Raw genomic sequence first — 27501 nt, forward strand, 5'->3', positions numbered from 1 at the left:
ACACACAACAGCAATGACCGAGAGGGGAGATCACAGCAGAGACAGAGGTCAGAGGTCACGGACAGTGTCACACTAACAGGGCTGAGGACGGACACAGGGCAGGGCAGACAGGCACATGTTCGCCCTCATACTTTCTGGAGACTTTCTCTTTCCTTTCAGGATTCCTCTTCACTTTCTTTTTTCTTTCTTACCACTCGCTGTCACTCTTTCTTTGGTTGAACCTCAAATAAATTGTCCAGGTCACGTTTCACTCACATTTTACTGAGTTTTGCTTAAAGTAAATGGAACCTCTTAAGTAAGATTTATTTATTTTTATTCTATATATTTTTTTGCATTGTGATGGCAACAACACATGCCTTCCCCCCAAATCTTCAAAGAAAGACATCTTATTAATGTAATACAATGTTCTAATATTTTAAACTATTACGGTAATTCTCTCCCAACTTTTCAGCATCATAATGGATCAGATTTTTTTTTTGCTAACTTAATATTATATTATTTGTAGAATTTTTGCATTCTGACAGAATTTTTTCTAAATAACCGCTTTTTGTTAATTATTAAATAAACAGAAATGTTAGCAACTTTTACTGTATTACAGTAAATAACAGTTAGAAAATTTTGCTTTAAGAAAATGTAATACTAAATTAATGTTATATTATGTGTGGCATTTTTGCACCATAGCAGTATTTGTTCTAAATATCTGCCTTTAATACATGCCTCAATAAAAATAAAGTGCTGTATTTTTTTTACTTTATTTAATTTTTTTTGAGTCAGGTCTCATAATTGTAATGGATTTGAACATTTTGCTTTCAAGTTAAAATATTCTATAATTTAAACTTTTAAAAATAAATGTCACAATGCAAAAAAAAAAAACAAAAAAAAACAAAAAAACCTGTAAAGCTATATTTACTTTAAGCAAAAAATATATTTTATAATATTGTTTATATATATATATATGATGACCTAGACATTATTTTTGGCAAGTTCCATGAGATTCAGCCCTTCCTTGCTCATCTCTTTCTCTTTTTCAGACATCAGTTTCCGTCATATTTTCCAGACTGTGTTCCTTCTGTTCTTCACCTGTATCTCTCCCCATGTCCCGTCTCTCTTCTTCTCTCTGTGTGTCCTCGGGCTCAGTTTTCAGCCGGATGACTCTGGTGTGGGCGGCCTCGGGGTCACTGTGAGAGTTTCTGTGAATGACTCCAGCAGGGGGCGGCGTGATCTCCGGCTCTCTGTGCTCCACAGACGCTCCCTCGTCCTCCTCCTCTTCCTCCAGATGAGTGCTGGGGTTCCTCAGCTGCTCGATGGACTGAGACAGAACCTACAGAACAAACACGAGAGAGAAAGGGAGAGAAATAAGCTGTTTTGCATTTTATATCATCATGGCTGATTTCCAAAGCTTCATGGGAGTAGTTCATTCCATTAAATAAAGTAGGGTATTTTTTTTCTTCTTTTTTTTTTTCTTTTCTTTTTTTCAGATTTTCTGACTTTCTAAAACCTTATCAGTTTGTTTGGTTCATATGGAGAAAATTATTTGGAGAAGTTATTTTGGCATTATGATTGTATAATTGTGCTGTATTGTTATTCTAGCTTTAACTGCATTGAGATCAGTTACGCGTCATATTTAATTAATTAAAAAGTGTCTCATTACTACTATATATATTTTTTGCAATATTATTATTATAGCAATTATATATATATATATATATATATATATATATATATATATATATATATATATATATATATATATATATAAAAAATTCTCATTATATAGTAATATTTTTTAAATAATTAGCATTAATAATATTAATTATATATTATTAATTATATAATTTATATATTATTTGACCTTTAATTACTCTTTATTTTAATGCTATTACTTTTATTTATTTATATTTTGATCAATTTACTTTAAACTTATTTTTTCTTTTTCAAAATACCTGCCTTTTAATTATGCATAAATAAAAAGCAAATTTGTTAATTGTTTTTATATTACAGTGAACAATTGTCTTCAAACTTCTCAGTATCACAGTGAATATTATTTATTATATAAATATTTTTTTTGTATAAATACAGAATATTATTTATTGAATTGTTTTAAATATTTATTAATATTATATAAATTATTTCAATTTTAAAATTTGATATTTAATTGATTTTACATTTTAAGTAAGAATTGAAAAAATAATTATCACATTGCAAATTAATTAATTAATTAATTAATTGAAATAAAAATGACAAATTAAATGCATTTATTAATTTATTTATTTAAATATGACCTGAACATATTTTTGACAAGTTTACTATTACTATTATTGCTACATCTGTTATTTATTTATAAAGTTTGTTCAATTTACTTTGCACTCTTTCATACATCCATTTTTCTTTTAAAACTTATTTGTTTGAGTAAATGGTTTGGAAAAGTACTTCTGGAACTGGAGTTCAGTTTTGTGTCATAACTTATTAGAAGTGACACATTAACATGATCTTTCATTCTTTCTGGTATCTTTTTGTTAAAGTGGCTCATTAAATGTGTCTCTTTCCCGAACACGCCGCCCGTCTGCCCTCAGTCCTCCTGTAAAAGGGTCAAATAATACCAAACCCCCCAAAACAGCAGCTGTAAAAGATCTAGATGAAATAAAAAGTGGATGAATGATATACACGGATACATGTGTGTGTTAAACTGCCTGTAAAATCCTCTACTAGACCTTCAGGAAATGAAAGAGAGGGAGAGAGAAAGTAATACTGAATAGAGGAAGAAAGTGTTATTAGAAAGGAAAAAACAGGGTGTATGGGGCATTAAATAAAAAGTAAAACTCCCCAGTTTAGTCATTTCGTATTGAAAACTGTACAATTTTCCAAAGCTAAATTGTAACTATTCAAATAAAAACTAAAATAAAATATAAAATATATAGAAAATGAAATGAAATGTTGATTGTTGGAATGAGAGTGACTGCTGGGATTTATTCACTTCCTGTCCTTGTATTACCTCACTTCCTGTCGCAACGAGGCATCAGTCAGATCATTTTACACCGTCATTTAAGAGAAAAGAGCGCTTAAAAACTCCTCTATTAGGACCACACTGCAGGACACACAGGTTAAACACACACACACACACACACACACACACACACACACTCTGAAATGTTCAGGTTCATGAAGTTTAAAGGAATTTCTCATTGTAGTTTTCAGACACAGTTTGCTGAAGTTGCTCTCATACAACCCAGATGTGTTTTGTCGCTGTGTCGCTGTTAAGCAAACTCTCTTAAACTCTTTTTTGGGGTATCTCATACGTAAGGTGATAAATCATGACCGTCCTTTTAGTTGTAATGATGCTCTGTCCATTAAATGTTCCTGAATGGAAAGCACTCGATGCTTTCTGCTTTTAGAAAAAAAGATGACATCTTATTACTTTTAAAGGCTCAAACGTTTGTTTAAAATAAAAATCCTGAATGTTTGAATGCAAGTCTAAAAGTTAAATGTGTTAAAACTCCCATTAAAAAAACATCCTGGGATTTACTCACTTTCCAATCATCCAAATTACAAAAAAATATATTATAGTAATTCTCTTTTTCAAGTTTTTTTTTAAATAGTGAAATTTTAATTAAGAATTGTAAAAAGGCGTTTAAAGGGCCTCTAATAAAGGCTTTATTTTCTTAAAGCCAGAATATTTATTTCATTTAATTTCCTGTTTCATGAATTCAGCCCTTACTTCCTTTCTTTAGTTTTTGATTCTTCTTTCAAAGTTCCACCAGTTTTATTTTATTTCATGTAAAGTTTGAACTAAAGCAGGGATCAATCTTTAGCTGTTCTGTAATCTTGAGTTGTTCTCGTTGAGTGAGCTGAGGTACCTGGCTGATGTGGACGTGCTGGTGGAGCTGTTTCTGTTTCTCCATGAAGTTGTGGTGCTGTTGCTGGAGCACGAGCTGAGCCAGTGTGCTCTGTGGCAGCGGCGCTGACTGCGTCCGGTTCAGAGGTCGATGCCGCGGTAACCTGCTGCGAGAACTCCCAGACGCACGCTCCTTCATCACCAGAGGAGACGAGGAGAGCACAGGAACACTACCTGTGACTGAGAGAGAGAGAGAGAGAGAGAGAGAGAGAGAGAGAGAGAGAAGCATATGAAGCACACATCTGACATTTCATACGAGATGCTCACACTGGATGTGATATATATATATATATGTGTGTGTGTGTGTGTTTTAATGCTACTATTATGGTAATGATACTTGTGGTAATTTATACAGTTTTTTAAATTCCTTGTTTTCTTTGCACACACACACACACACACATATATATATATATATATATATATATACAGGAGCTGTGGCAAATGCCACCCTAAAAGAAAGCCTTGACACCCCTGCTGCCACCCTAGTTGGCAGCAACGAATTAAAGGTTATGGCCAATTTGAAAATTTATGAGCGCGAATCTTTCGTGATTCGTGATCCCGCTCCGAACTCCCGAAATGATTTAAATGATTTGCGATCCCCAAACTGACTCAAATGATTCGCAAACCCGCTTTGAACTCCCGAACTGACTCAAATGATTCGCGATCCTGCTACGAACTCCCGAACTGACTCAAATGATTCGCGATCCCGCTACGAACTCCCGAACTGATTCAAATTATTTGCGAATCCGCTTTGAACTCCCGAACTGATTCAAATGATTTGCGATCCCCAGACTTGAATAATTTACAAAGCATTTATATACCATAATATTTTGTTGTTGTTGTTGCTATAAAAACAGACCTAAGCCATCAATAGCCTTTAAAATGGCTTAAAATGCATTATATAAAAAAAATTATGAGGCAATAATAATTGGTTAATAATTACACTGTTAAAATACATAATGTAGGCAAATACAAAATAAACAATGTATGTACGTTATTACAAATGCCATGTGATTGCTGCTGTTACACTTACAGGACAATCAAATCCTTGTTTAGGCTACTGACCAAACATTTCATTCAAATATTCACTTAATCTTTCATTTTTGGACACCTTTTTGCTATAGATGACACAGACTTTATAATTTATTCAACAAAAAATGCATATCACAACCCTTACTAAAAAAAACATGATTTTATCATAGTTAAACTGCTTAGTTTCCTTTTGCATGATTTCTGAATGCTTGAGACTATAAAATAAATTAGAGTCATAATAAAGTTATAGCCACAGGTAAATGTCGAGAGCTACAATTGTGATTTGTAAATAATACAATTTATTCATCCATCCATCCATCCATCATCTTCCGCTTATCTGGGGCCGGGTCGCGGGGGCAACAGTCTAAGCAGAGACGCCCAGACTTCCCTCTCCCTAGCCACTTCCTCCAGCTCTTCCGGGGGGACCCCGAGGCGTTCCCAGGCCAGCCGGGAGACATAGTCCCTCCAGCGTGTCCTAGGTCTTCCCCGGTGCCTCCTTCCGGTGAGACGTGCCTGGAACACCTCCCTGGGAAGGCGTGCAGGAGGCATCCGAAGATTCTACAATTTATTCATTTAGTTTTTTATTTTATTAAAGTTATTTGTTCACCCCTATAGTAGTTTTTTTCCCCCATCATTATATTTGAGGAAGGGTGGCACAACAATAAATCCTGCTTATGGGAACCCTTAAGGTGTTGTTATACACATCTCTGGGAATGTGTGCTCTACTGCACACACACACACACACACACACACACACACACACACACACACTGAAGCACGCGTGGTGTTTTCAGCTCTTCACTATATTAACACATGATGTAGGCTACACATGTGCACTTCAGTACGCTATGAGAGGATTTCACCATTTCATTTGATAAAACTATCGTTATTCATTCGTATCGTATACACAGACTGACAGAAACAACAATGTCTTTATGGCAACCTGTCAAAATAAAATGAAGTATTAATTAACTTGAAGTAACTCAAACAGAAATATAGTACTATTGCACAGTAGAGTATGCTATACGTCAAGTAGGCCTAATAGCTAATAATAATAGTTTATTAAAAAAACACAGAAACTCTGTCTACAACTCACAAAAATAAAAGTTCGGTCTAACTCAAAGAAATGATGTAAGAAATTGCTTAGTAAAATATACTTAAAAAAAGATATAATAAAACACTATTTTAAAGGAATATCACACAAGTTTTCATAGAAGTTTTAATTTAAACTTGCCAAAACAATAACACTATATTTTTCAAAAACAGTTTATAAAAGTACATTTGTATTTGTGCCTATAATGTTTATTTATTTATTATTATTGTCAGCTAATAAAACCTATGCTTCAGAGACCATATTCATATAACATCTAAGGCTAAATGTAGCTCTTGACTGGTTGAGTTAGATGGTGATTAACACTAAACAGTAGTTAACTATAATAAAGTTCCGCCGTCACTTTAAGAACATGCACTTCCTGTGTGCTCTGCTCACCAGGTGACATCATCCTCTGCTGTCTCTGCTCCTTCAGAAGCAGGTGTTGCAGGAGCGCCTGCTGTCCGTGGCTCACTTTAGCCTCCATTGAGACGGGCGACACGGCGGCCACGAGTCCTTCTGCGCTCTGATCCTTCAGCGCCTTTCCCGTCTGAAACACACAGATCAGACAAACACTATTAATATTCAAAGTTTGCCTAATTTTGCATTTAGACACGTATTTTCACTCAAGCATGAGCGAGACTTACATAACACCAGCATATGAAATATTAATTACAGTGCTGTTTTAAAACGCATCCAGTCAGCGTTTGTACCCGGCGTCGTCCATAAAGTGCACATAATTATCAGTCCACATTTAGAGCTCCCCAGTGAGTCATTCAGCTATTTTCAAATGTGAAAGTGTTGAAAGTATTTGGTAAAAGTGATCCATGTTTTGATTTGCTGGCATGTTAACGCACTTTCCTGACACCATTTCTTAAACTATTAAAAGCCTGTGATGAACGAAATGCCCTGAAACCCTAAACCAAGGGCCTGTTTACCTAAGGGCTAAAGATCCCACGGGGTCAGAGGTCACGAGCCCCAATAATCCACACAAGCACTCAGAAAATGAGACGTGCTCCTAAACCCTCGGCAAACAACAGCTCAAACCAACATCTCTGTAAAAACACGGCTCATCTTCACGCTCTATAACGAGGATCATCTCATCTCTGTCTCCTAACACGCATGGCACATTCCTCATACAGTATTTTGTGCTTTCACCACAAATAGATGCGACTCCGTGTCTCACTGTCTCCTAAAAATACCTTTCTTTTTCTGCAGGATCTATTTATTTCTGTTGCGTAGCAGATCGAGAGCCGGCGATGCTGCTTTTGTCTTTAGGCCTCATATTTCTCAGGAGTTGCTCTTTCAAAGAGCACGAGACCTTGTCTCCAGATTTTTCTCCTCTTGAACGAGCTGAGAATTTCCATATAGTAAGAATATAGAGCTATAAAATCACTGTAGAAGGCAACAGGTTAATCGACGAAAAATGTTTGAGTTCAAGCGATATCTGAGTTTTTCTAGATCTAGTTCTAGATGTTTGCTAGGGATTGATGAATGCTTGGGTGTTGTGAATGGTGAAGTGGTGGAAATAGTGGATGATATAGACACAGAACATATTATTTCCTGGTAACAGCTACTGTAAAAATGTTTTGCTCAAGTGGCCAAAATGACCGTTGCAACGCGACAAAACAGTTAGCTTTCATCGCCGCTAGTTCTTTGAGGTTGCCTTGGTGTGTCCTGGCCATAATGTAGTTCAGAACCTGATTATATAAATCAAGCATTTCTAGGTTTTTGTTTTTTGTGTCTTTGTAGAGTTTGATGTGATGGACGACTTACGCAGATGTGTGCGTGAGCAGGGTGCAGAGCCAGCGTGAGGTTTGGCAGAGAGGGGGACGTGTAGAGATTCAACAGAGACATGGACCCCTCCGTCTGTAGGACGCCCCCCTGAGACAGACAGCGCTGGAGGACAGACAGACAGATAGAAAGCATTGCTTCAGCTCTTATATAACGCACTAGAACACTAGCACAGCAACAATAGTAAAGCATGATATTGAGAACATCTGAAGAAGGAGAACCAGTATCAATGATGTAAGTTTGCATAAGCATTCAGAGGGACAGAATTAGATATTGACATATGAGCTTCCTCACTACAGCAATCAATCTGTGTATGTGTGTGCGCGCTTTAACCAGGCGTGATGTGACAAAATCACAGCCAGAATGCATTCTAGGTTTTATTAAAGTATACATATAACTCCAAGGAATGGGATTTTGGACCAATGGGATTTTCACTTTGACTCTTGAATGGTTGCTAGAATGTTCCCAGATGGTTACTATGGTGGTGCTATGAATTATTTAATTAATTGTGATTGGATTTTGTATGTTACATTTATTGACATTTATGCATTTTAGCAGACGCATTTATCCAAAGCGACTTACAGTGCATCCAGGATATACATTTTTTGACCAGTATGTGTGTTTCCTGGGAATTGAGCCCACAACCTTTTGCGCTGCTAACTCATTGCTCTACCACTTAGCCACAGAAACTCACAAAACTCTGGTTGCTCTTCTGAATGTTCCCAAGTAGTTTTTCGGTTGTTTCTAGAGTGTTTCAGGTAGTTATGCTGCACCATGTCAGTCAGTATCAGTTAATGGTGTGAATGTTACTGATATGAGGTCATCTTTAGCTACTAGTTTTGAAGCTCATGAAGCAGTGAAGTCTCAAGCTCACACACGTGGCTGGCTGTAGGGCTGTAAGGATGAACTCATTCGGCCGTGTGCCTACAGGAGGAGAGGAGAGTTTGGCCCGTGAGGAAATGCTTGGGCAGAACTTCACAGGAGAAACTAACCTCAGCATCCCAGAACACCTCACCCCTTCCCCAAACCTCCAGCACAGCCAAAACCACAGCGGAAAAGAGCTGTCACAGTTAGTACAGCACATCACCATCATACATACTCACATGCACGCACACCTTAAACTCCATTTAACTCCATACATGCTGCACTGATGTTCTGATGTGATTTTAAAGTCATTGTTTGTTCGTCAGGCTGATGGTACGAGCGCCCTGGGACGGGGTCTGTGTACTCCAAACAATGGATCATTGGGGGCCCGACTCCTTCACCCCATAGTCTGATAAGAGTAATGAGATGTGGGTCCATGACCATTTTATTTAGTTTCAGTTTTGTGGGCTGTATGCTTCAGTTCTCAAGAATGCAATCAAAAGCTGGAAACTGCACGCAAGCGCGTGAAACTATTCCACAGCTGCCTTTATGTGCTGAAGGCTACTAACCAGTTTGCTTAAAGGGAGTTTGTTAAAGAGGACATTTATTTAGAAGAATAGCACAAACCCACTTTACAAGTAAAATATTTCACAAAAAAGAACGGGAGTTCATTAAAAGACACTGCAAAAACGGCTCAGAAAAGCAACAGAATTCTGAGAAATGCTTATGCAATACCTGTTTGCTGAAATGCCACTTGCTTTAATATTTTGTTATACAATGTCATGACATTCTGACATTTTTATTAATACTTGCAGCCCACAAGTTAGTAATTTTTCATGTGAAAGGTTAGTCACAAAAGAAGCTATATATACGTTTTTTACAGTGGCAGAAATGGTACATTTTTGTGTATATTTACATTTACATTTAGTCATTTAGCAGACACTTTTATCCAAAGAGATTAAAAAATGAGGACAATTGAAGCAATCAAAATCAACAAGTCTCAGTTAGCTTAACGCAGTTCACATAGCAAGGGCTTTTAAATAATATAATTAATAAAAAGGAAACAACTAGAATAGAAAAAGAATAGAGCAAGCTAGTTTTAGAAGTGTTTTTTTTTTTGTTGCTTTTGTTATTGGTATAATAAATGAAAATAAAACAGATATAATACAAAAATATTAGAAACCTAGCATTAGTTTTTAGTTTAAAAAAAACAATCAGCAAATTAATAGAATGTAAGTCTAAAAGGGACAAGAGTTTTTTTAAGAATAGAATTAGAATAAAGAGAGATAGAGTTAGAGGGTCATTTTATTATTAAAGTATATTTGGGCATTTATATTTACAAAATAAAGAAAAAAATATATATACACATATGTTTTAAAGTAAGTAAACTAACCTTTGTGAAAATAAAATGTCAAAATATGGGTGAAATAATGTTCCATAATCATTCAGCCTAACAGATAATTATAAATAGTCCTTTCTGGTCCTCAAACCTGATTGGCTGAGAGCCTTTTTCACGAGTGCAATATTGTAAAACCATTTCACCGTTTGCATCACTCCGCTTGCAGTTTTTCCCATAGTGAGAATCATGGCAAATGCCCAAATCCACTATAAATTAATAAAAATACAGTTTTTGTGTCACAAAATGTAGATTCAACTTTTTTTTTTAGGTGAAAATATGCTTGTTTAGACTTCAAGTTTGCTTCTTCTTTATAAAGATAACGTCTTGAATTTACTGCTGACTCTGATGTCTCTATAGTGGTTAAACATGAGATATAATTCACTGTGGGCAAATCTTAGGACTCATATATATATTTTGTTCCAAAGCAAATAGTTTTGGCTGAGGGCAAAATTTCTTAACGTTATATTTTATGTAACTTCAATGCAGTATATCAGCGTGCTGCCATTTAAGATGTTTAAATGTAGAAGTGAGATGAGTGTATTTGTGTATTACCTTGATTTGAGAGGTGCTGGACCGGCCGTTCTCATTGTTGCACAAGCCAATGGGTGAGCTCGGTCCAGAACCTGCAGGGCTCTCATTGGCTGAGGAATCTAGACGGGAGGAGAACAGGAAGTGCTTAAAGAGACTACAGCGGTCAGCTCTAATACTGACTGTGAGCTCCTCCCACAGTTAAAGCTCATTAGTCTGTGTTTCAAACATCAAATATGATTTGATTAATTAATTAAAATCAGTTTAAAAATGCAGTGAGCAGAGCTGTCATGGGAAATCATCCTTAACAGATGAAAGGATAGTACGACAAAGATATCGCTTTCCTTAGTGGGCATTCAAACTTTAATTTTGTCTCTTCACATACAGTAGTTTGCTACAGATCTGTGTTTTCTGATATAAGGACTGTTTATCTGTGTTTCAGGTTACAGGAAGATGGTTGTTTGCTCACCTGTTAGTTCGAGAGTTCGTTTTTTCAGCGGTGTAACAAGGACACTGCCGTCTCTGCGGCGTATCGGTCCGCTTCGTCTCTCAGAAACCTTCTGCTTGAGTCTGGAGCGCACCTTCAGATTGGGCTCAGACGCTGAAAGGAGAGAGAAAACTGATACGGTTAGTAATTGTTTTAATGAATTATCTGATATTTGGCTATTTTGGGATTATCATTTAGTTCTAACATCTATTTATACTGTTCTCAGTGGATGATAAACAATTTCTTTATCAATTTTTACAATAGTACAAATTGTATTCAGTGCCACTTCCTTTCAGTAATTTTGTGTACATCTCATCTGCTGTTTATATTGTATAAAATACCATTACACATTGCTTTTCTCACACAGTGTTTTTGCCATCTTTTCCAGTTCAAATACATCAACATTCCTAAAACAAGACATATTTTACATATCAAGTCTTATTTTCTGTTAAAGTTAATTTAAATTCAATTAATGCAGGCTTCCAATGGGGTAAGTGTGGGATTTTAAATTGAAAAAAATAACTTAATTCTAATACATTTTCTTTCTTTAATATCTTAAGTCATTTTGATTTTCAAAATGTATCTTGATTTAAGGAATGTTTAAATATTTGTACTGGAAAACAAGACAAATCAGTTTCCATTTTAATGCCCTGTCAACCATAGATAGGAAATCTAAAATGTAGAAAATATAAAATACAATAATAAAACCAGAGATTTCAGCGTATAAACAACAATAGAAGTGTTTTAACAGACAGCTCACAGAACCTGCTGAGTGAATGTGTGGCTGCAGTCCAGCTGCACTGAGGAATTCTGGGATTTCTAGCAGCTGTAATGAGGTAAGAAGTGGAAGATCAATTCCATCGATCATCTGGAGGACATTAAAACCATCTCCACTGGCTGTAGGAGTCCAGGACCTGCCAGACAGCCAACCACAAACCTCGACGGTAGCCGTGTTTAAACCAACACAGAGATATCGGCACCGACAGAGAGAGCAAGAGCGAGAGAGAGAGAGAGATTTGGCTTTAAATAAGGGGAAATCCTATTTTTTTTTCGTCTCACTGTGACCTGTGAAGTCCCAAAATTCCCTGGATTTTACTCAGGCGGGAAAGGAAAGCCAGCAGCCGGACTGACGCCACCTACCGCCGGTCTGACCGCTGAGTGGGCATCTAACATACACACATCAGGAGCCCGACGTGATTACAACACACTGTGAGCTGAGAGCAGAGATGAAAGGAGATGTGGAGTACGAACATAAACACACACACATACACACACTTCACTGCCAAGATTGATTCATGAGAATATACTAAAGTGGTAAAAAAAAAATCAAATAAAATAATAATAATAATATTTGTATAAATAAAATTGGAATGAAATTTAATTGTATTTATAATAAAATAAAACAAAAATGTATTTCAAAACTAAAATCTATTTTAAATATAATAAAAAAGATAACTAACAGATAACTTTAAAATAAAATAAGATAAACTAAGACAATATAAATGTATTTATAATAATGTAAAAAATAAAAATGTTTAACATTTGCAATTAAATTAAAATGTATTTATAATACAAATAAAATAAGATGACTATATTCTATCCCTAAAAGATAACAATTTTTTTCATAATTTCTAAAATAAAATACAATTCTAGCTCTTAAAGATAGTTTTAAAATAAAAATAAAATTGTGTATAACACAATTATAAAATAAAATTGAAAAGTAAAATTAAAATTAATAAAAAATATAATTGTAATTATAATAAAATTAAATTACTGCACACTATCCCTAAAAAATGGGTACATGTTGACAAAATAAAGTTTATGAATAATTTAAAAATAAAATCCTACCCTAAAAGATAACTTTAAAATAAAATGTATAACAAAATATTAAAATAAAACTGAAATTAAATATGAATGCATTTATAATAAAACAAAAGCTTGAATGTGAATCCTTCTGAATGTGTTTGACTTCACAATCATGCATATAGTTCAAGGAAAGGGAAGTTTTATGTTTCCGAAGTTTTTACCACCCCTGTAACCCTTCAGTCTCTTCACCCTTCAGACTCTTTTAGGAAAAACCCAACATGCAATTTTTTGGCCAGAAAGAAGTAATAAAAAGAACATACTAGAATAATAATATTGAACACGGCCGACAAAAAAAGGGCGATTGTTATGAAAAGGATGCTTACGAGATTATAGCGATGGGGAAATACTGTTATTTCGTCTCTCTGACACACATGATGAATAAGAGCTATTAGAAAAATACCGAAAAAATATTTGCCCAGCAATTAGCTGGAAGGATTTACACGTTTTTAATGCGTAGGGAAAATACGCAGAGCGGTCGGCATGTTTACGTTGGGTAACGTCATTAAAGGGCAATTTCAGCAAACTTCTTTAAACCAACACCTGTGGGACGGAGGTGCACGGGATCCGTCCCGAGAGATCTCACGTGCACCTGCTGCTGCTGACCGGGTCCATATGTACACAACCCCGACATCACCACATGCTTCTCATCTGAGGAAACTCAGACTGCAGGACTGGGGTCACCAGCACAGATTATTAACCACTAAACCACAACAGCTTATAAGAGAGTGTCAAATCCACACAACAATACCACCAAAATACCACTGACACTGCAGTGAAATCAGATCAATACAGGATCTGCATCAGACCCAGTTTTTAATTTATTAATTATTTTAGAAGACAGAAGTGTCTAATACCAAAGTTAAAAGTTTAACTGTAGTAAAAAATGAATTTATTTAATGTTTCATGAAAGTTTTAGTGTTTAACTTTCTTGATGTATAATGGTTGCCAGAGTGTTGCTATGTTGCTGTTATGAGAAGGTTTTTATTTTTTATTTTTTATTTTTTTTAGCACATTCCTGGGTAGTTTAGGCTCAGTTACATCTTTTCAATATGGCACTAAAAAAATTATATAAAAATATATTACAAACTTAAAAATACATTTTGGGTGAATGCTTTGGGTGAAAATGTATTTGTTTAAAAAATTTAATATATTCACACTTAAATAATATATAAATATTTTTTTTTTTGCATTTATATTTGTGATATATTGGCTTTTTTTTGTACATTTAAAAAAAAAAAATATATATATATATATATATATATATATATATATATCGGTATTCAAGTGTCTCTCCTGCTGTTCTCTTTCCTTACACAAACAGACCTGTCACCTGCATATCAACAGCACTCAGAGTCCCGCCCCCCTTCACACCTGTCAATCATTCTGCCGTGAAGGTCCTGACCGGGGCAAAGAACAAACAGTACGTTCATGATCACCAGCCCCCCATCCCCCCCATCCCCATTCTCAGCAGGAATCTACTGGGAATGAAGCTTCAGAGCAGTGTTGCCAAGTCACTGATTTTCCCGCAAAATTGTTCTGCTTTTATACTGTTGCTGCTGCGTTTTTTTTTTTTACAGGACGAAAACAAGCATCCTGCCACCAGGAATGCTATTTTGAGCACATATTTCTCCCAACATGGGCTTGGTCTAGTTTTGAGTAGAAGTTAAGCTGGTTTTGTTAAGCAGACCTGGCAACCCAGAATTCAGATATTTCAGTTTATACATGAAAAAACTTTTTTTTTTCTTTTTTACGTTTTGTAAGCAGTGCTTAAACATCTTGAAACATCATAAAAAAGCCTAAAAGTAATTCCCTTCAGGCACAGAGAGGTGTTTTGTGTTTTAATTGGCTGTCTCTGCTCTATTCTTGTTCGTTCTGATCTACGGTCTGAAACCGGAGCCGCAGGAAGTGGCCCTGCAGACCGTCTTGTCAGCGTTGACAAATTATTCCATTGACAAAACCTGGTTGTTTTTCTTCTCATTTTTTCTCTGTCTTTGCATCGTTCCTGTTGTTTTTGTATCCCCACAGCCCCCAATTTACCGGACGGGCCTCTTTTTAAAAGCTGTTACCTGAGTTATTGAGAGGGGATGAAAATACATCCCAGGGATTCGTGCTGATCTCTGATGCGGTACGAGGCACACGCAGACCCCTGTGCTCAGGAAAAATCTCTCCGGAGGTTTGCGGTATTCCGGCCCACTGAGAAATTCCGTGAAAACAGTGCCTGGATGAAAACCAGGTCTATTTCTGGATTTCCTTTGAAAGGGGTTTCAGTCTTATCATGGAGTCAGGCGTATCACCTTCCTCTGCAAACTCATCTCGAAATCAGCCTCGCAACCAGACGCCGAAATACATCTGATCATGTTGACTCAAATAAGAGTTCCTAGAAAAACATGCAGCTTTCAGATGTACTTTTTGTTGCAGTGTTTGCACTTTTACTATCACTATGCACACTAATGTTTGAGGACGGAAAGATACTTTTCTTTTTTGAAAGAAATTCAAGCTTTTATTCAACAAGGATGCATTCAATTGATGAAAAGTGACAGTGAAGACATTCTAAAATGTTACAAAAAATTCTATCTCAAGTAAATGCTTTTCTTCTGAACATTCTACTCATCATAGAATCCTGAAAAGTCAAATGTATCACAGTTTCCAAAAAAAAACAAAAAAAAAAACAGGCAGCACAACATTGATAATAATCAGAAATGTTTCTTGAGCAGCAAATCATCATATTTTCATGATTTCTGAAGATCATGTGACTCTGAAGATTAGAGGAATGATGCTGAAAATACAGCTTTGAGTCATTAAATTAAATTGAACATACAGTATATCACAATAGAAATAAATAAAAAAATAAATAAAAAAAGGTATTTGCACAATTCAGAGTAAATGTCAGCATTGCAAGATATTAACTCAGAAATCTGACTTTATATCCGAGTGCATATCTCACAATTGTTTTAACTGTATTTTGTTAAAACAAATGCATGGTTGTTGAGCAGAAGAGACTTCTTTCAAAAACATTACAGTTCTTACCAGCCCCAAACTTTTGAATGCTAGTGTAAGTTATGTATTATAATAAAAAAAAATCACTTAAACTGTAGTTTTGATTAAATAACTGCATCTTAGATGAGCATAATGTTCAACAACTCCAAACTATTGAACATTACTGTCACTAAACTCTTAGACATTTCAATCTTGCAGACAATTAAAACATGCAAAACAATCCTAAAGACATGGGGTCAAAAAGTCAAAATGCTCACAATGAGGTGATTCGTCCCCATACGACCCAAAGCCACCTACTTCCTGTTAACCTCTGCGCTCTGAAAAGGGGGCAGAGAGCTGGACCCGGTCCGTCTCTACAAGCCCTCCGCTGGATAATTGTTTGCAAACCTCTGCACTGGCCGCCCCGGGGCATTCAGCGGGCACAAGCGTGGTCATTCTCACCCTGCTGACTCGAGAGCTAAACAGGGTCACTCACCGGTCCCATTGAGCTGTGCCCACAGGCCACTGCGCTCAGTTGACTCCTGACCCGGCGATTAAATATCGCCCAGATTCATCTGCAAACATTTAGGCAGTGTCACCTCCGCCGGGCGCCCGTGACACTCGACTAATGCTGTTATATTCTGCACGAGCAGCAGGAACACACATCTGCTCGTATCGCCATGAATGCAGGTCACTGGGCTCTGTTCCAAAACCTAGTGAGCACCCTATGTAGACAGCATCACAATTATGCTGCCTTCTGTCAAACAAACTGAAATTACCCAAAAAGAATCATCAATTTGATTTGATATAATACATGTTATTTGTAATGCGCTTTTCTAAAACCCAAAACGCTACAGTAATAAAATAATAAATAAAATAAAACAAAACCCCAAAAGCAATACAACAATTCATTAAAGAAAGACAGTCTTGAATAAATGTGTCTTAATCAACTTTTTAAAATCACCCAGCGTTGGTGCATTTCTGACGTCCAGAGGAAGTACATTCCATAGCTTAGGGGCTTTATATGAAAAGGCTCTTTCCCCCATGGTCTTTAGCTTACATGATGGCTGGTGAAGTGAAAGAGAGTTAGTAGAGCGAAGAGAGCGTGATAGAATATAAGGACGGATGAGATCACAAAGATACTCAGGTGCAGTCCCATGAAGTGCCTTTATGTTAAAATAAGAATTTTAAAATCAATTCTCGCATTTACAGGAAGCCAGTGTAATTATGAAAGAACCGGTGTAATGTGTTCACGAGGAGAAGTACAAGTGAGCACAGGAGCGGCAGAATTTTGTATATACTGAAGCTTGCTCAACGATTTAGCTGGAAGGCCAGAGAACAAGGCATTACAATAATCTAACCTAGTTGTTATGAAGGCATGTATAAGCCTTTCTGTGTCTGCAAAAGAGAGAAAAGGTCTAAGTCGAGCTATGTTTCTCAGGTGGTAAAATGCAGTTTTAGAGATGTGTTTTATGTATGCTTCAAATAATAATTGTGGATCAAAAATGACACCAAGATTTCGCACCTGTGAAGTGGGGATTACCGTACAGGAATCAACAATCAAACTGATCTGCTCTGCCTTACGAGTAGCTGCCACTTTACCAATCTGCATCAGTTCAGTTTTGGAGCCATTCAGCTTCAGGAAGTTGTTGTGCATCCAGATACTGATATCTGCTAAACAACCATGCAAAGCTATTAATGAGCAATGGACATCAGGACTAGTGGTGATGTAAATCTGCGTATCATCCGCATAACAGTGATACCCAAGACCATGTTTCCTAATGATCTGCCCAAGTGGAAGCATGTAAATATTAAATAATATTGGACCCAATACTGAACCCTGAGGAACTCCCTGTCGAACAGCCACGGTATCTGATTTGTAGTTACCTAAGCCAACAAACTGGGCACTATTTGTTAAATAAGACCGAAACCAATTGAGGACAGCTCCAGAAAGACCCAACCAATTTTCCAGCCTGTCAAGCAGAAGAGAGTGACATATAGTGTCAAAAGCAGCACTGAGGTCTAACAAGACCCAAATACTGCATGCACCTGAATCCGCCGTGATAAGAAGATCATTTACGACCCTAGTTAAAGCGGTTTCATTACTATGCCCTCTTCTGAACCCAGATTGAAAAGGTTCAAAGAGACTGTTCAGAGCTAGGTGATTATTTAACTGAACAGCCACAACACACTCAAGAACTTTAGCCAAGAATGGGAGGTTAGAAATCGGCCTGTAATTGGATAAATCAGATACATCACAACCAGTCTTCTTAAGGACTGGTGTAATGGCAGCTATTTTTAGTTCTGGAGGAACAATTCCAGAAGTCAATGACAAGTTCACAATTGAAGTCATAAAAGGGCAGATTGATAATAGGCAGTTCATGATGACCGAGCAGGGAACCGGATCTAAAATACTGGTTGTAGAGTTCATGGACTTCACTGTACTTATAATAAAATCATCTAACTCCATTTCAAAGTTTGAAAAGGTAGTAGTTGGGAAGTTTGAAGGCTGGATATTAACTAGCTCAAGAGGAGTGATGGTATTTAAAGTGCTATATATACCCTCAACCTTACCAGTGAAATAATGAAGAAACGTATTACACTGTTCAACAGAGGAATGAACAATGGCCTTAGTGGGTTTGAGAAGATTGTCAACAGTCTTAAACAGCGATTTAGAATTTGTTGCAGCGTTACCAATGATGCTTGAATAGTAGCTCTTACGTGCAGTATTCAAAGCAGAATGGTAAGCAGACTGTTGTGAATCTGATATAATATGTGAACCTGGATCACGAAACAAAAGTTTTAAGTGTCAATTTTTCGAAATTGAGATTTATATTGTACATCATCTGAAAGCTTTCCACTGATGTATGGTTTGTTAGGATCGGATGATATTTGGCCGAGATACAACTATTTGAAAATCTGGACATCCGAATGATTTTTGGCCTATACAATGTATTTTATCCTATCAAATATACCTATATAGACATGTTTGAAAAATATGTTTTATTAAATACTGAGAATTATGAATGAACAATAGTTTAAAATAATAAAAAATGGCCAATTCACCCAATGTGTTCACTACAAAAATGATTTTCTTATATAGAACGTTTGTCTTGTTATTCATTACACAAGCCTAGACATTCTAAAATTATGATAAAGTTACTTGAGAAGGAAAAATGACTTAAGATAGTTCTTTTTTTCTGAAAAAGAAGAGAAAAAGGTATCAAAATTTGAAAAAAGTGAGTTTAAACCAGCTAGGGGTGGTTCTAGGGTGAGTGGAGATCCGGGGATTAGCCCATAAAAATCCATGTATGTGACTTTTTTATTTTAATAAATCAGAAAGATTTACCTTGTTTAAAATATACAAAAAAATAAATAAAAACAAAAACAAATTTAAAACATTTTATTTAAAGTATTGAGGAAAATACATTTGCTTTTTGCAAACAAAAATTAAGAATTGCAAAACAAATGAAACAGAGCGAAAGCAATGATTTTGCAATACATATTTTCCATGGTCATATCTATTAATTTATTTGCAACGCTGCTTTTATTTTGCGTGTCAGTCCGAGCTTGCGATACCATTTTTCCTTTGTGATTCACTTTTTTTCACGTCTCTCTTTGTGGCAATGTTTTGACGTGGGAGCGGAGTCAATGGACGGGGGTGTATTAGTGTATGTGTATTAGCAGCGTTTGCTCAAGTTAAAGAAGTTGTTAACATGAACATCTGCTGTTTATTTCTCTCGATTTGCACACTTTTATAGCATTATGTGTATTGGGATCGCAAATCTTTTGAGTCAGTTCGGGAGTTCGTAGCGGGATCGCGAATCATTTGAGTCAATTTGGGGATCGGGAATCATTTGAATCAGTTCGGGAGTTCGTAGCGGGATCGCGAATCATTTGAGTCAATTTGGGGATCGCGAATCATTTGAGTCAATTCGGGGATCGCGAATCATTTGAATCAGTTCGGGAGTTCGTAGCGGGATCGCGAATCATTTGAGTCAATTTGGGGATCGCGAATCATTTGAGTCAATTCGGGGATCGCGAATCATTTGAATCAGTTCGGGAGTTCGTAGCGGGATCGCGAATCATTTGAGTCCATTTGGGGATCGCGAATCATTTGAGTCAATTCGGGAAATCGCGAATCATTTGAGTCAGTTCGGGAGTTCATAGCGGGATCGCGAATCATTTGAGTCCATTCGGGGATCGCGAATCATTTGAATCAGTTCGGGAGTTCGTAGCGGGATCGCGAATCATTTGAGTCAGTTTGGGGATCGCAAATCATTTGAAGCAGTTCGGGAGTTCGTAGCGGGATCGCAAATTATTTCAGTCATCTGACTCCAGTTTGGGAGTTGGAGCGGGATCGCGAATCATTTGAGTCAATTTGGGGATCGCGAATCATTTGAATCAGTTCGGGAGATCTTAGCGGTTTCGCGAATCATTTGAGTCAGTTTGGGGTTAGCAAATCATAGCTGTATATGGATAGGCATTTTAACTAATTTAGTAGTTAGTTATAATTACGTTTTCCAAGCTTGTTTAGGTGTGAAATGTGAACTCATATTTTTGTTTTAATGATGTGCCTTTTAACAGTATCAAGTATATTCAAAAACTAAACAAACCTTGCCTAAAAAGTGCACACATCTAGGCTTATGTAAAGTTACATGATGAAGTCATACTAGTGCGCGTGTGCATTTTGAGTGCGTTCTTTCACTGCATTATTTGGTGTATTCAAATGCATTTATGAATGCATGTGAATGATCACAAAATTCAAGATATTAACCTTTTTTTGCCATTATAGAACCTTTTTAGCATAAAAGGTTCTTTGGAGTTGAGTAAAGAACCCTATGGTTCTATATAGAACCCCAATGATCCCTTTCTTCTAACAGTTTGTTGTCATAATTAATATCTGCCATTGTGGTCAGAAAAATCATCTTGTCTTCCTTCTGAATTAAGTAGTTTTTTCTGGCCCCACTAGCATACATTTGTTCTGGTTTTATTAAGCCTAAACTCACATTTTGATATTAATATAAAATGTATTAATAACACTTAATATAATTTCAGAAAAAAATACTTAATAGTCTGTATTTCTATTTTATTAATATATATTGCATTTATTCAAGTAAATGTATCCTAGTTTAAAAATGTTTAGATATTTGTATTGGGAAAAGAGACAAAAATGAATGTCCTAAAATGTATTTTCTTATTTAGTCTTATTATTATTATTATTATTATTATTATTATTATTATTATTATTATTATTATTATTTATCTAGCATAAATATCAACAAAAGTATGTATTATTTATTAAAAATACATTAGCATTAAATCCTATGTTCAGAAAAATGCATTAAAATGAAATGAGTTTATGCTTAAAGCAAAAAAAAAAATAAAACATGCCATTAGGTTAAAAATATATATTGTTTTTATTTTAAATTACATTTATTTTTCTTACTCTATTGGCAGATATGTTTTCTTGCTAAAAAAAAAAAAAACAACAACAAAAAACACAAACTTAATTTTGAACACTTAAAAAAACTTATCCAAAATATTTTATCTTATTTAGTATTTTAGTATTAGATATTTAGATATAAGTATTGTCTTTCTGTAAAAAAAATCTGCAAATGGGAAAAATCTTTTAAATTAAGTTTATTTTTCTGACCTTACTGGCAAATATTAAAATTTGTAAAATTATTTAAAAAAAAAATCTTTATTTATTTATTTTTAGAAAACAATACAGCAAGAAACAGCAAGGCAGATCACTAGCTTTTTAAAAACAGAGCAATTCAATCTGGACTAATCAAATTGAACAATAAGCAATAAAATGCAAAACACATTGTAAGACCTCTATATACATTCAGAACGAAGAACCACACACCCTTCCCATCATCCCACTGCCTTTCTCAAAGACCCAAACCTGAAGACTTCCAATCATGTCTCAGATAAGAGTGGTTTTGTAAGGATCATAGGACGGCGTGACCTCTGAACTCTGACCTACCAGTCTTCCTGAGAGGGAAGTCCTCTCTGTAGTCCAGGCCGGAGGTCAGAGGGTATTTGAAGGTGGGCGGAGTCTCTCCTAGAGGAGGCGAGCTCTGCTCTGCAGATCCTGGGTGGGCGGAGCTGTGAGAGATGACATCATCAACACCACCTTACACATGGAAAAGAAGTCTAAAGGCTCAAATCTGCAGGAGGCTGTTGTACCTGTACCACAGTTTGGAGCGGTTGAGAGGGTAACCAGCGCTGGACACCGATGGGTCTTTAGCCGATTTACTCATCAGAAAGTCATGCAGCTTCTGACGGACTTCAGTGCTCGCCATCGCACCTGCAGAACACAAGTCAGAAACAAAGGATCAGTTTAAGCCTCTATGTGATTCTTTTACAGAGTTATTATATAATGGAGATGAACAGTTTATAGAATGGAACTGTGCTTAAATGTTATTTTATTAAATATTAATGTAAATATTTATTTAATATATTTTCAATCTATTTGTTAATTTTATTTTAATTTTTTAAACCCTAATTTCCTTACAATCTGTATATTAAATTAAAATGTAAAATTCTGTAATCTATCTTCATGACAATTTAGTATTTTAATTTATATATTATATCATTTATAATTACTATTTAAATATAATAGTAAATTATAGTTTTATATTTAAATATTAAGTATAAATTTAATATTTCACATATTTTTATATTCATTCATATTTCATAATAAAACAAAATATTTGTTTTAAATAAATTAAAATAACAAAACAAAATGTGTGCCGTCTCTATGACATTATCTCAAGCTTATTTTTATATAATTGTATATTTTAATATGATCCATAATCATTATCTTAAATTCTTAAATATAATTTTATATTTAAATATGAAATATTTCATACATTTTATTATTTGTTCTTGCGTATTTCATAGTTTATTTAGTTTTAAATAATAATAATAATAATAATTTTATCAAGTAATTAAAAATAATCTAATTTTCTGTTCTAAGTACACTTCACAAATTAAATAAAATATGAACTGTCTGAAAAGTTAATATAACTTAAAAGCACAATATATATATATATATATATATATATATATATATATATATATATATATATATATATATATATATATATATATAGTGAATTCAATGCATTTTTATTTTGATATTCTCACTCTGCTCAAATTAAACGTGCAGCTCGGAAATTAGAGCCGTGTGCAGAAACAGCGTCACCTAGTGGAGAATGAAGCAATCTTCAGGATTAAGTCAGACACGAAACGTTTCCGGATATAAAAATACAAGCAAAAACAAAAATACTGCCATTATATTTTATACATGTATATAATGATTCCCAAGTATATCATGAAGAAAAACACTATAGGACCAGTTTGGGGAATTATCGAGATGTCACATGACCAGGCCTGATGACAGGAAGCAGTTGTATTCTCACTCTCTTTAGATCTCTCCTTCCTCCTGTGGTTCTGCTGGTGTTTCTGTGTGTCCCTCCTGTGAAGCTCCTTCTCATCATCCTCTCTCTCCTCCTCAGCCACCAGCCGACGCTCCTCAGCGAACACCTCCTGCTGCTGTCGGAGAGTTAACAGAGCCTGCTGGAGCTGAAACAGAGAGAAGATCATCAGAAACATACGGTTTAGAGGGAAAAACCCTGGCAGGTGTTGATATTTGGAGATCAAAGTGGCCTCTTGGGCATTTAAAGCACACTTTATCTATAAATGTCATGTATTGAATAACAAAATTTGACTGCAAAAGGCTTCATCCAAGAAGAAGATGAGTTTGTTTTTTCATCAGGTTTGGAGAAATGTAGCATTGCATCACTGTCTCATCAGTGGGTGCTCTGTAGTGAATGGGTGCCGTCAGATTGAGAGTCCAAACAGCTTATAAAAACATCACAATAATCCACAAGAAATCCACTCCACTCCAGTCCATCAGTTAAAGCCAAAAGCTGTGCATTTGTAAGAAACAAATCCATCATTAAGATGTTTTAACTATAAAAAATGTTGCTTTTGGCTAAAATATGAGTCCGTAATTTACAACAACGCTTCCTCTGGTGAAATCTCAGCTGAATCAGGAGAGAAATCTGCACAGATCAAGCACTGTTTACAAACCAAAACAGCTCTAAATAAATATGTGGGTGGATTTTGATGAGAGAGAACAGAAGATGAACTCTTTTACTGGAGGAAGCGTTATTATGGATTGTGGACTTAGCCAAAAGCAAAGTTAAAGCATAATGATGGATTTATTTCTTAAATGCACAGCTTTTGGCTTTAACTGATGGACTGGAGTGGTGTGATTACTTGTTGATGTTTTCATCAGCTGTTTAGACTCTCTTTTTGATGGCACCCATTCACTGCAGAGGCTCCATTGGTGAGCAAATGATGTAAGAGTGAACTATTCCTTTAAAATTCACTGAAGATGATTTAAAACACTAGAGCGAAATACTGCAGCATTCAAGCGCAGATGACCATTACTTTGATATTTTGTGATTTACTTCATTTGTGATGACCGCTTCACAGTTTAACACTTAATTCCGAGGTTTACTTGCCATTTCTTTGTAATAATTTGTAATCATTTTGACAGTCGGGGTTGGTGATTTTGCTCAGTAGTGTCCCAGCTGATGTAATAGTTTCTAAACAGTATGATAATAATCGCATACTGAATGTGTATTTGCAGACTGTGCTGTATTTGCAGTCATGTTCTTCCGCGAGGTCAAGGTGAATGAAGGCCTGTACCTTGACGTGCTCCTCGAGCTGAGCCTGATGTTGTCTCAGCAGGTTCTGATGCTGTTTCTGGAACTCGGAGATGAGCAGCTGTTTCTGGATCTGCTGCTGTCTCTGGATCAGAAGCAGCTCGCGCTGTAACTGCTTCTCCCATTCGTCTGAATCACGCTCCCTGTCCAGCATGCTGACCCCAGACGTGCTGCCCACCGCAGACAACACCTCTGAATCTGAGAGAGAAAGAGCAGATCCGACAGAATAAAGCCACATTTGAGATGAGATTGTAGCTTTTCAAGTCACACTTTTAGTTCGTTTTAGTCAACTTGTTTGCTCAGATCAAGAACAGATTCCTGCCATTTTTTGCTTTTGCAAAAAACAAATTACACTACCCTTTGAAAGTTTGTGATCGGTAAGATTATTTGATGTTTCTCAGAGATTACCTTTTTTTACTCATACAGTAAAATCGGGAATATTGATGAATATTATTGTGATTTAAAATAACTGTTTTCTGTGTGAATATCTGTTAAACTTTATTTATTGCTGTTATCAAAGATGAATTTTCAGTCTTCAGTGTCACGTGATCTTCAGAAATCATTCTGATATGCTGATTTGCTGCTCAAGAAACATTTCTGATTATTATTAATGTTGAAAACCATGATTCATTTTATTTTTTTAGGATTTTTTGATGAACAAACTTCAAAAGAACAGTGTTTAATTGAAAAATAAATCTTTTGCTGTATTATAAATGTCTTTACTGGCACTTTTAAATCAATTTAATGCATCATTGCATAATAAAAGCTCTGATTTGTTTAAAAAGAAATAGAAACGTTTTTACAAAACCCAACTTTTTGAACAGTAGTGTACATTTAATTGTAAAAATATATTGCCCCTTTAAACAGTATACTGTAGGTACTTTTTGACAGTAAATTAATACTTTCAAACTAGTTAGAAACATTAGCTTCCCAGGCTACTCGCAGTTTAAAATAGCTTCTAATTACAGATCTGAACTTTGCATCTTAATTAGTTGTAAACATGTCAACAGTTTAACTAACTTTAACTAAATTGCTCATCAAGATTCTCTTCGATCTGATTCTGTTGCTCCAACATGACAGCTGTCGACCTGAAACTGAGACAAGCGTACAATAATATACTCAAATTTGCATTGCATTATGAATTGTGTTCTGACACATTTCTCTATGCAACAAAATGTGAAAGTGAGAAGATTGCTTCACATTTTGACCGGTTCAATGCTCACATACAGACTGCAAACTAATTGTGTCAGAAATAAAGGATTGCAATGTTGGCTGCTTGAAAACAACAAATTAAACCCTTCTTTAGGTCTTTAAATAAACCCAAGGGCAATTACTGACATAATCTACAGGGAGGGTCTTTTTATGGGGTCTATTTCGAATGCCTTGAACATAAACATGGAGGTATTTCAACAACCTCCTGTTCGAGGCCCAACTCTTATTTGAGCTCAATCTAAAGCGAGACAGCATGTGACTGTCACATTTGAACTGCACTTAATGTATTTTTACTCATGTGAACGAAACGGTGAGAAAAGGATAGGCGTTTGGCGTGTATGTGTGTAGTATGTGTGTGTGTGTGTGTGTGTGTTTAGAGAGAGAATGATCTGGCCTCGTGCCTTAAAAAAGCTGCGCTGTAAAAACTCGCTCATAAACATGCCCTTAATCTGCTGCCTGAAGCAAACTCCTCGCTGATAAAACTATTAGTGCATGTGCTGCGTTCCTCGTGGGCTCTTTATGAGGCCCACAAATGCAGCCATATAAGAATGAAATTAAACAATGAGATATATTTGATCTCTTTTAGTAGCAGTATCAGTGTCTCAGTTGTTTCTGGTGGAGAAAAGACCCCAGCAATCTCAAAAGCTGAAAGTAGAAAAAGTATTATTGATTGTGAGAAAGTGAGTCTAAATTATGACACATGCATCATTTTATTTATAATTAAGACAGTATGCCATAATAATAACATTTTATCACAATATTACTTTTTGACTTTTTATCTCATATTTTGTAATGTAATCATAATTTGAACTTTGTATCTCATAATTAAGACTATGTGTGACATCATTTAGACTTTTTCTCTCATATTTATAACCTAGTTTGTGAAAAATTCTACTTTTTCTACTTTATCTCATAAATATGACCAAATATATTATATTCTGACTTTTTAATTTCATAAATGTGACCTAATGTCATAATTTTTACTTTATCTCATAATTAAGACTTAGTATGCCATAATTGTGACTTTGTCTCATAATTATGACTTATGTCATAATCTTGACTTTTTGTCTCATAATCATAACTTAGTTCGCAAAATTTTTTACTTTGTCTACTTTATCTCATATATATGACCCAATATATAAATATTCTGACTTTTTATTTCATAAATGTGACCTAATGTCATAATTTTTACTGTTATCTCATAATTAAGACTTAGTATGTCATAATTGTGATTTTGCCTCATAATTATGACTTATGTCATCATTTCTACTTTTTATCTCATAGTTGACCTAAAGTCATAATTTTGACTTTTTATCTCATATTTATAACTTAGTTCGCAAAAATTCTACTTTGTCTACTTTATCTCATAAATATGGCCAATATATCATATTCTGACTTTTTAATCTCATAAATGTGACCTGATGTCATACTTTTTACTTTTATCTCATAATTAAGACTTATGTCATCATTTCTACTTTTTATCTCATAATTGACCTAATGTCATATTTATAACTTAGTTCACAAAAAATTCGACTTTGTCTACTTTATCTCATAAATATGACCCAATATATAAATATTATGACTTTTTATCTCATAAATGTGACCTGATGTCTT

At 35.3% G+C, this 27501-nt stretch overlaps 1 protein-coding gene across 1 annotated transcript in view; it reads right to left on the reverse strand.

Annotated features, from left to right (window-relative positions):
• Positions 1-938: 938 nt before the first annotated feature.
• LOC113062572 (histone deacetylase 9-B-like) overlaps positions 939-27501 on the reverse strand; it is a 30770-nt gene continuing 4207 nt past the window's right edge. Inside the window, exons 2-11 of the mRNA XM_026232500.1 lie at positions 24659-24873; positions 23362-23524; positions 22124-22244; positions 21921-22042; positions 11069-11200; positions 10624-10721; positions 7791-7913; positions 6414-6564; positions 3855-4072; positions 939-1321 (exon numbers count right to left, since the gene is read on the reverse strand). Of these exons, the coding sequence (XP_026088285.1) occupies positions 1028-1321; positions 3855-4072; positions 6414-6564; positions 7791-7913; positions 10624-10721; positions 11069-11200; positions 21921-22042; positions 22124-22244; positions 23362-23524; positions 24659-24873 (1637 nt within the window). The 3' untranslated portion in view covers positions 939-1027. The remainder of the gene's footprint in view (positions 1322-3854; positions 4073-6413; positions 6565-7790; positions 7914-10623; positions 10722-11068; positions 11201-21920; positions 22043-22123; positions 22245-23361; positions 23525-24658; positions 24874-27501) is intronic.

Source organism: Carassius auratus, chromosome 44 (assembly GCF_003368295.1).
Source record: "Carassius auratus strain Wakin chromosome 44, ASM336829v1, whole genome shotgun sequence".
NCBI lineage: Eukaryota > Metazoa > Chordata > Actinopteri > Cypriniformes > Cyprinidae > Carassius > Carassius auratus.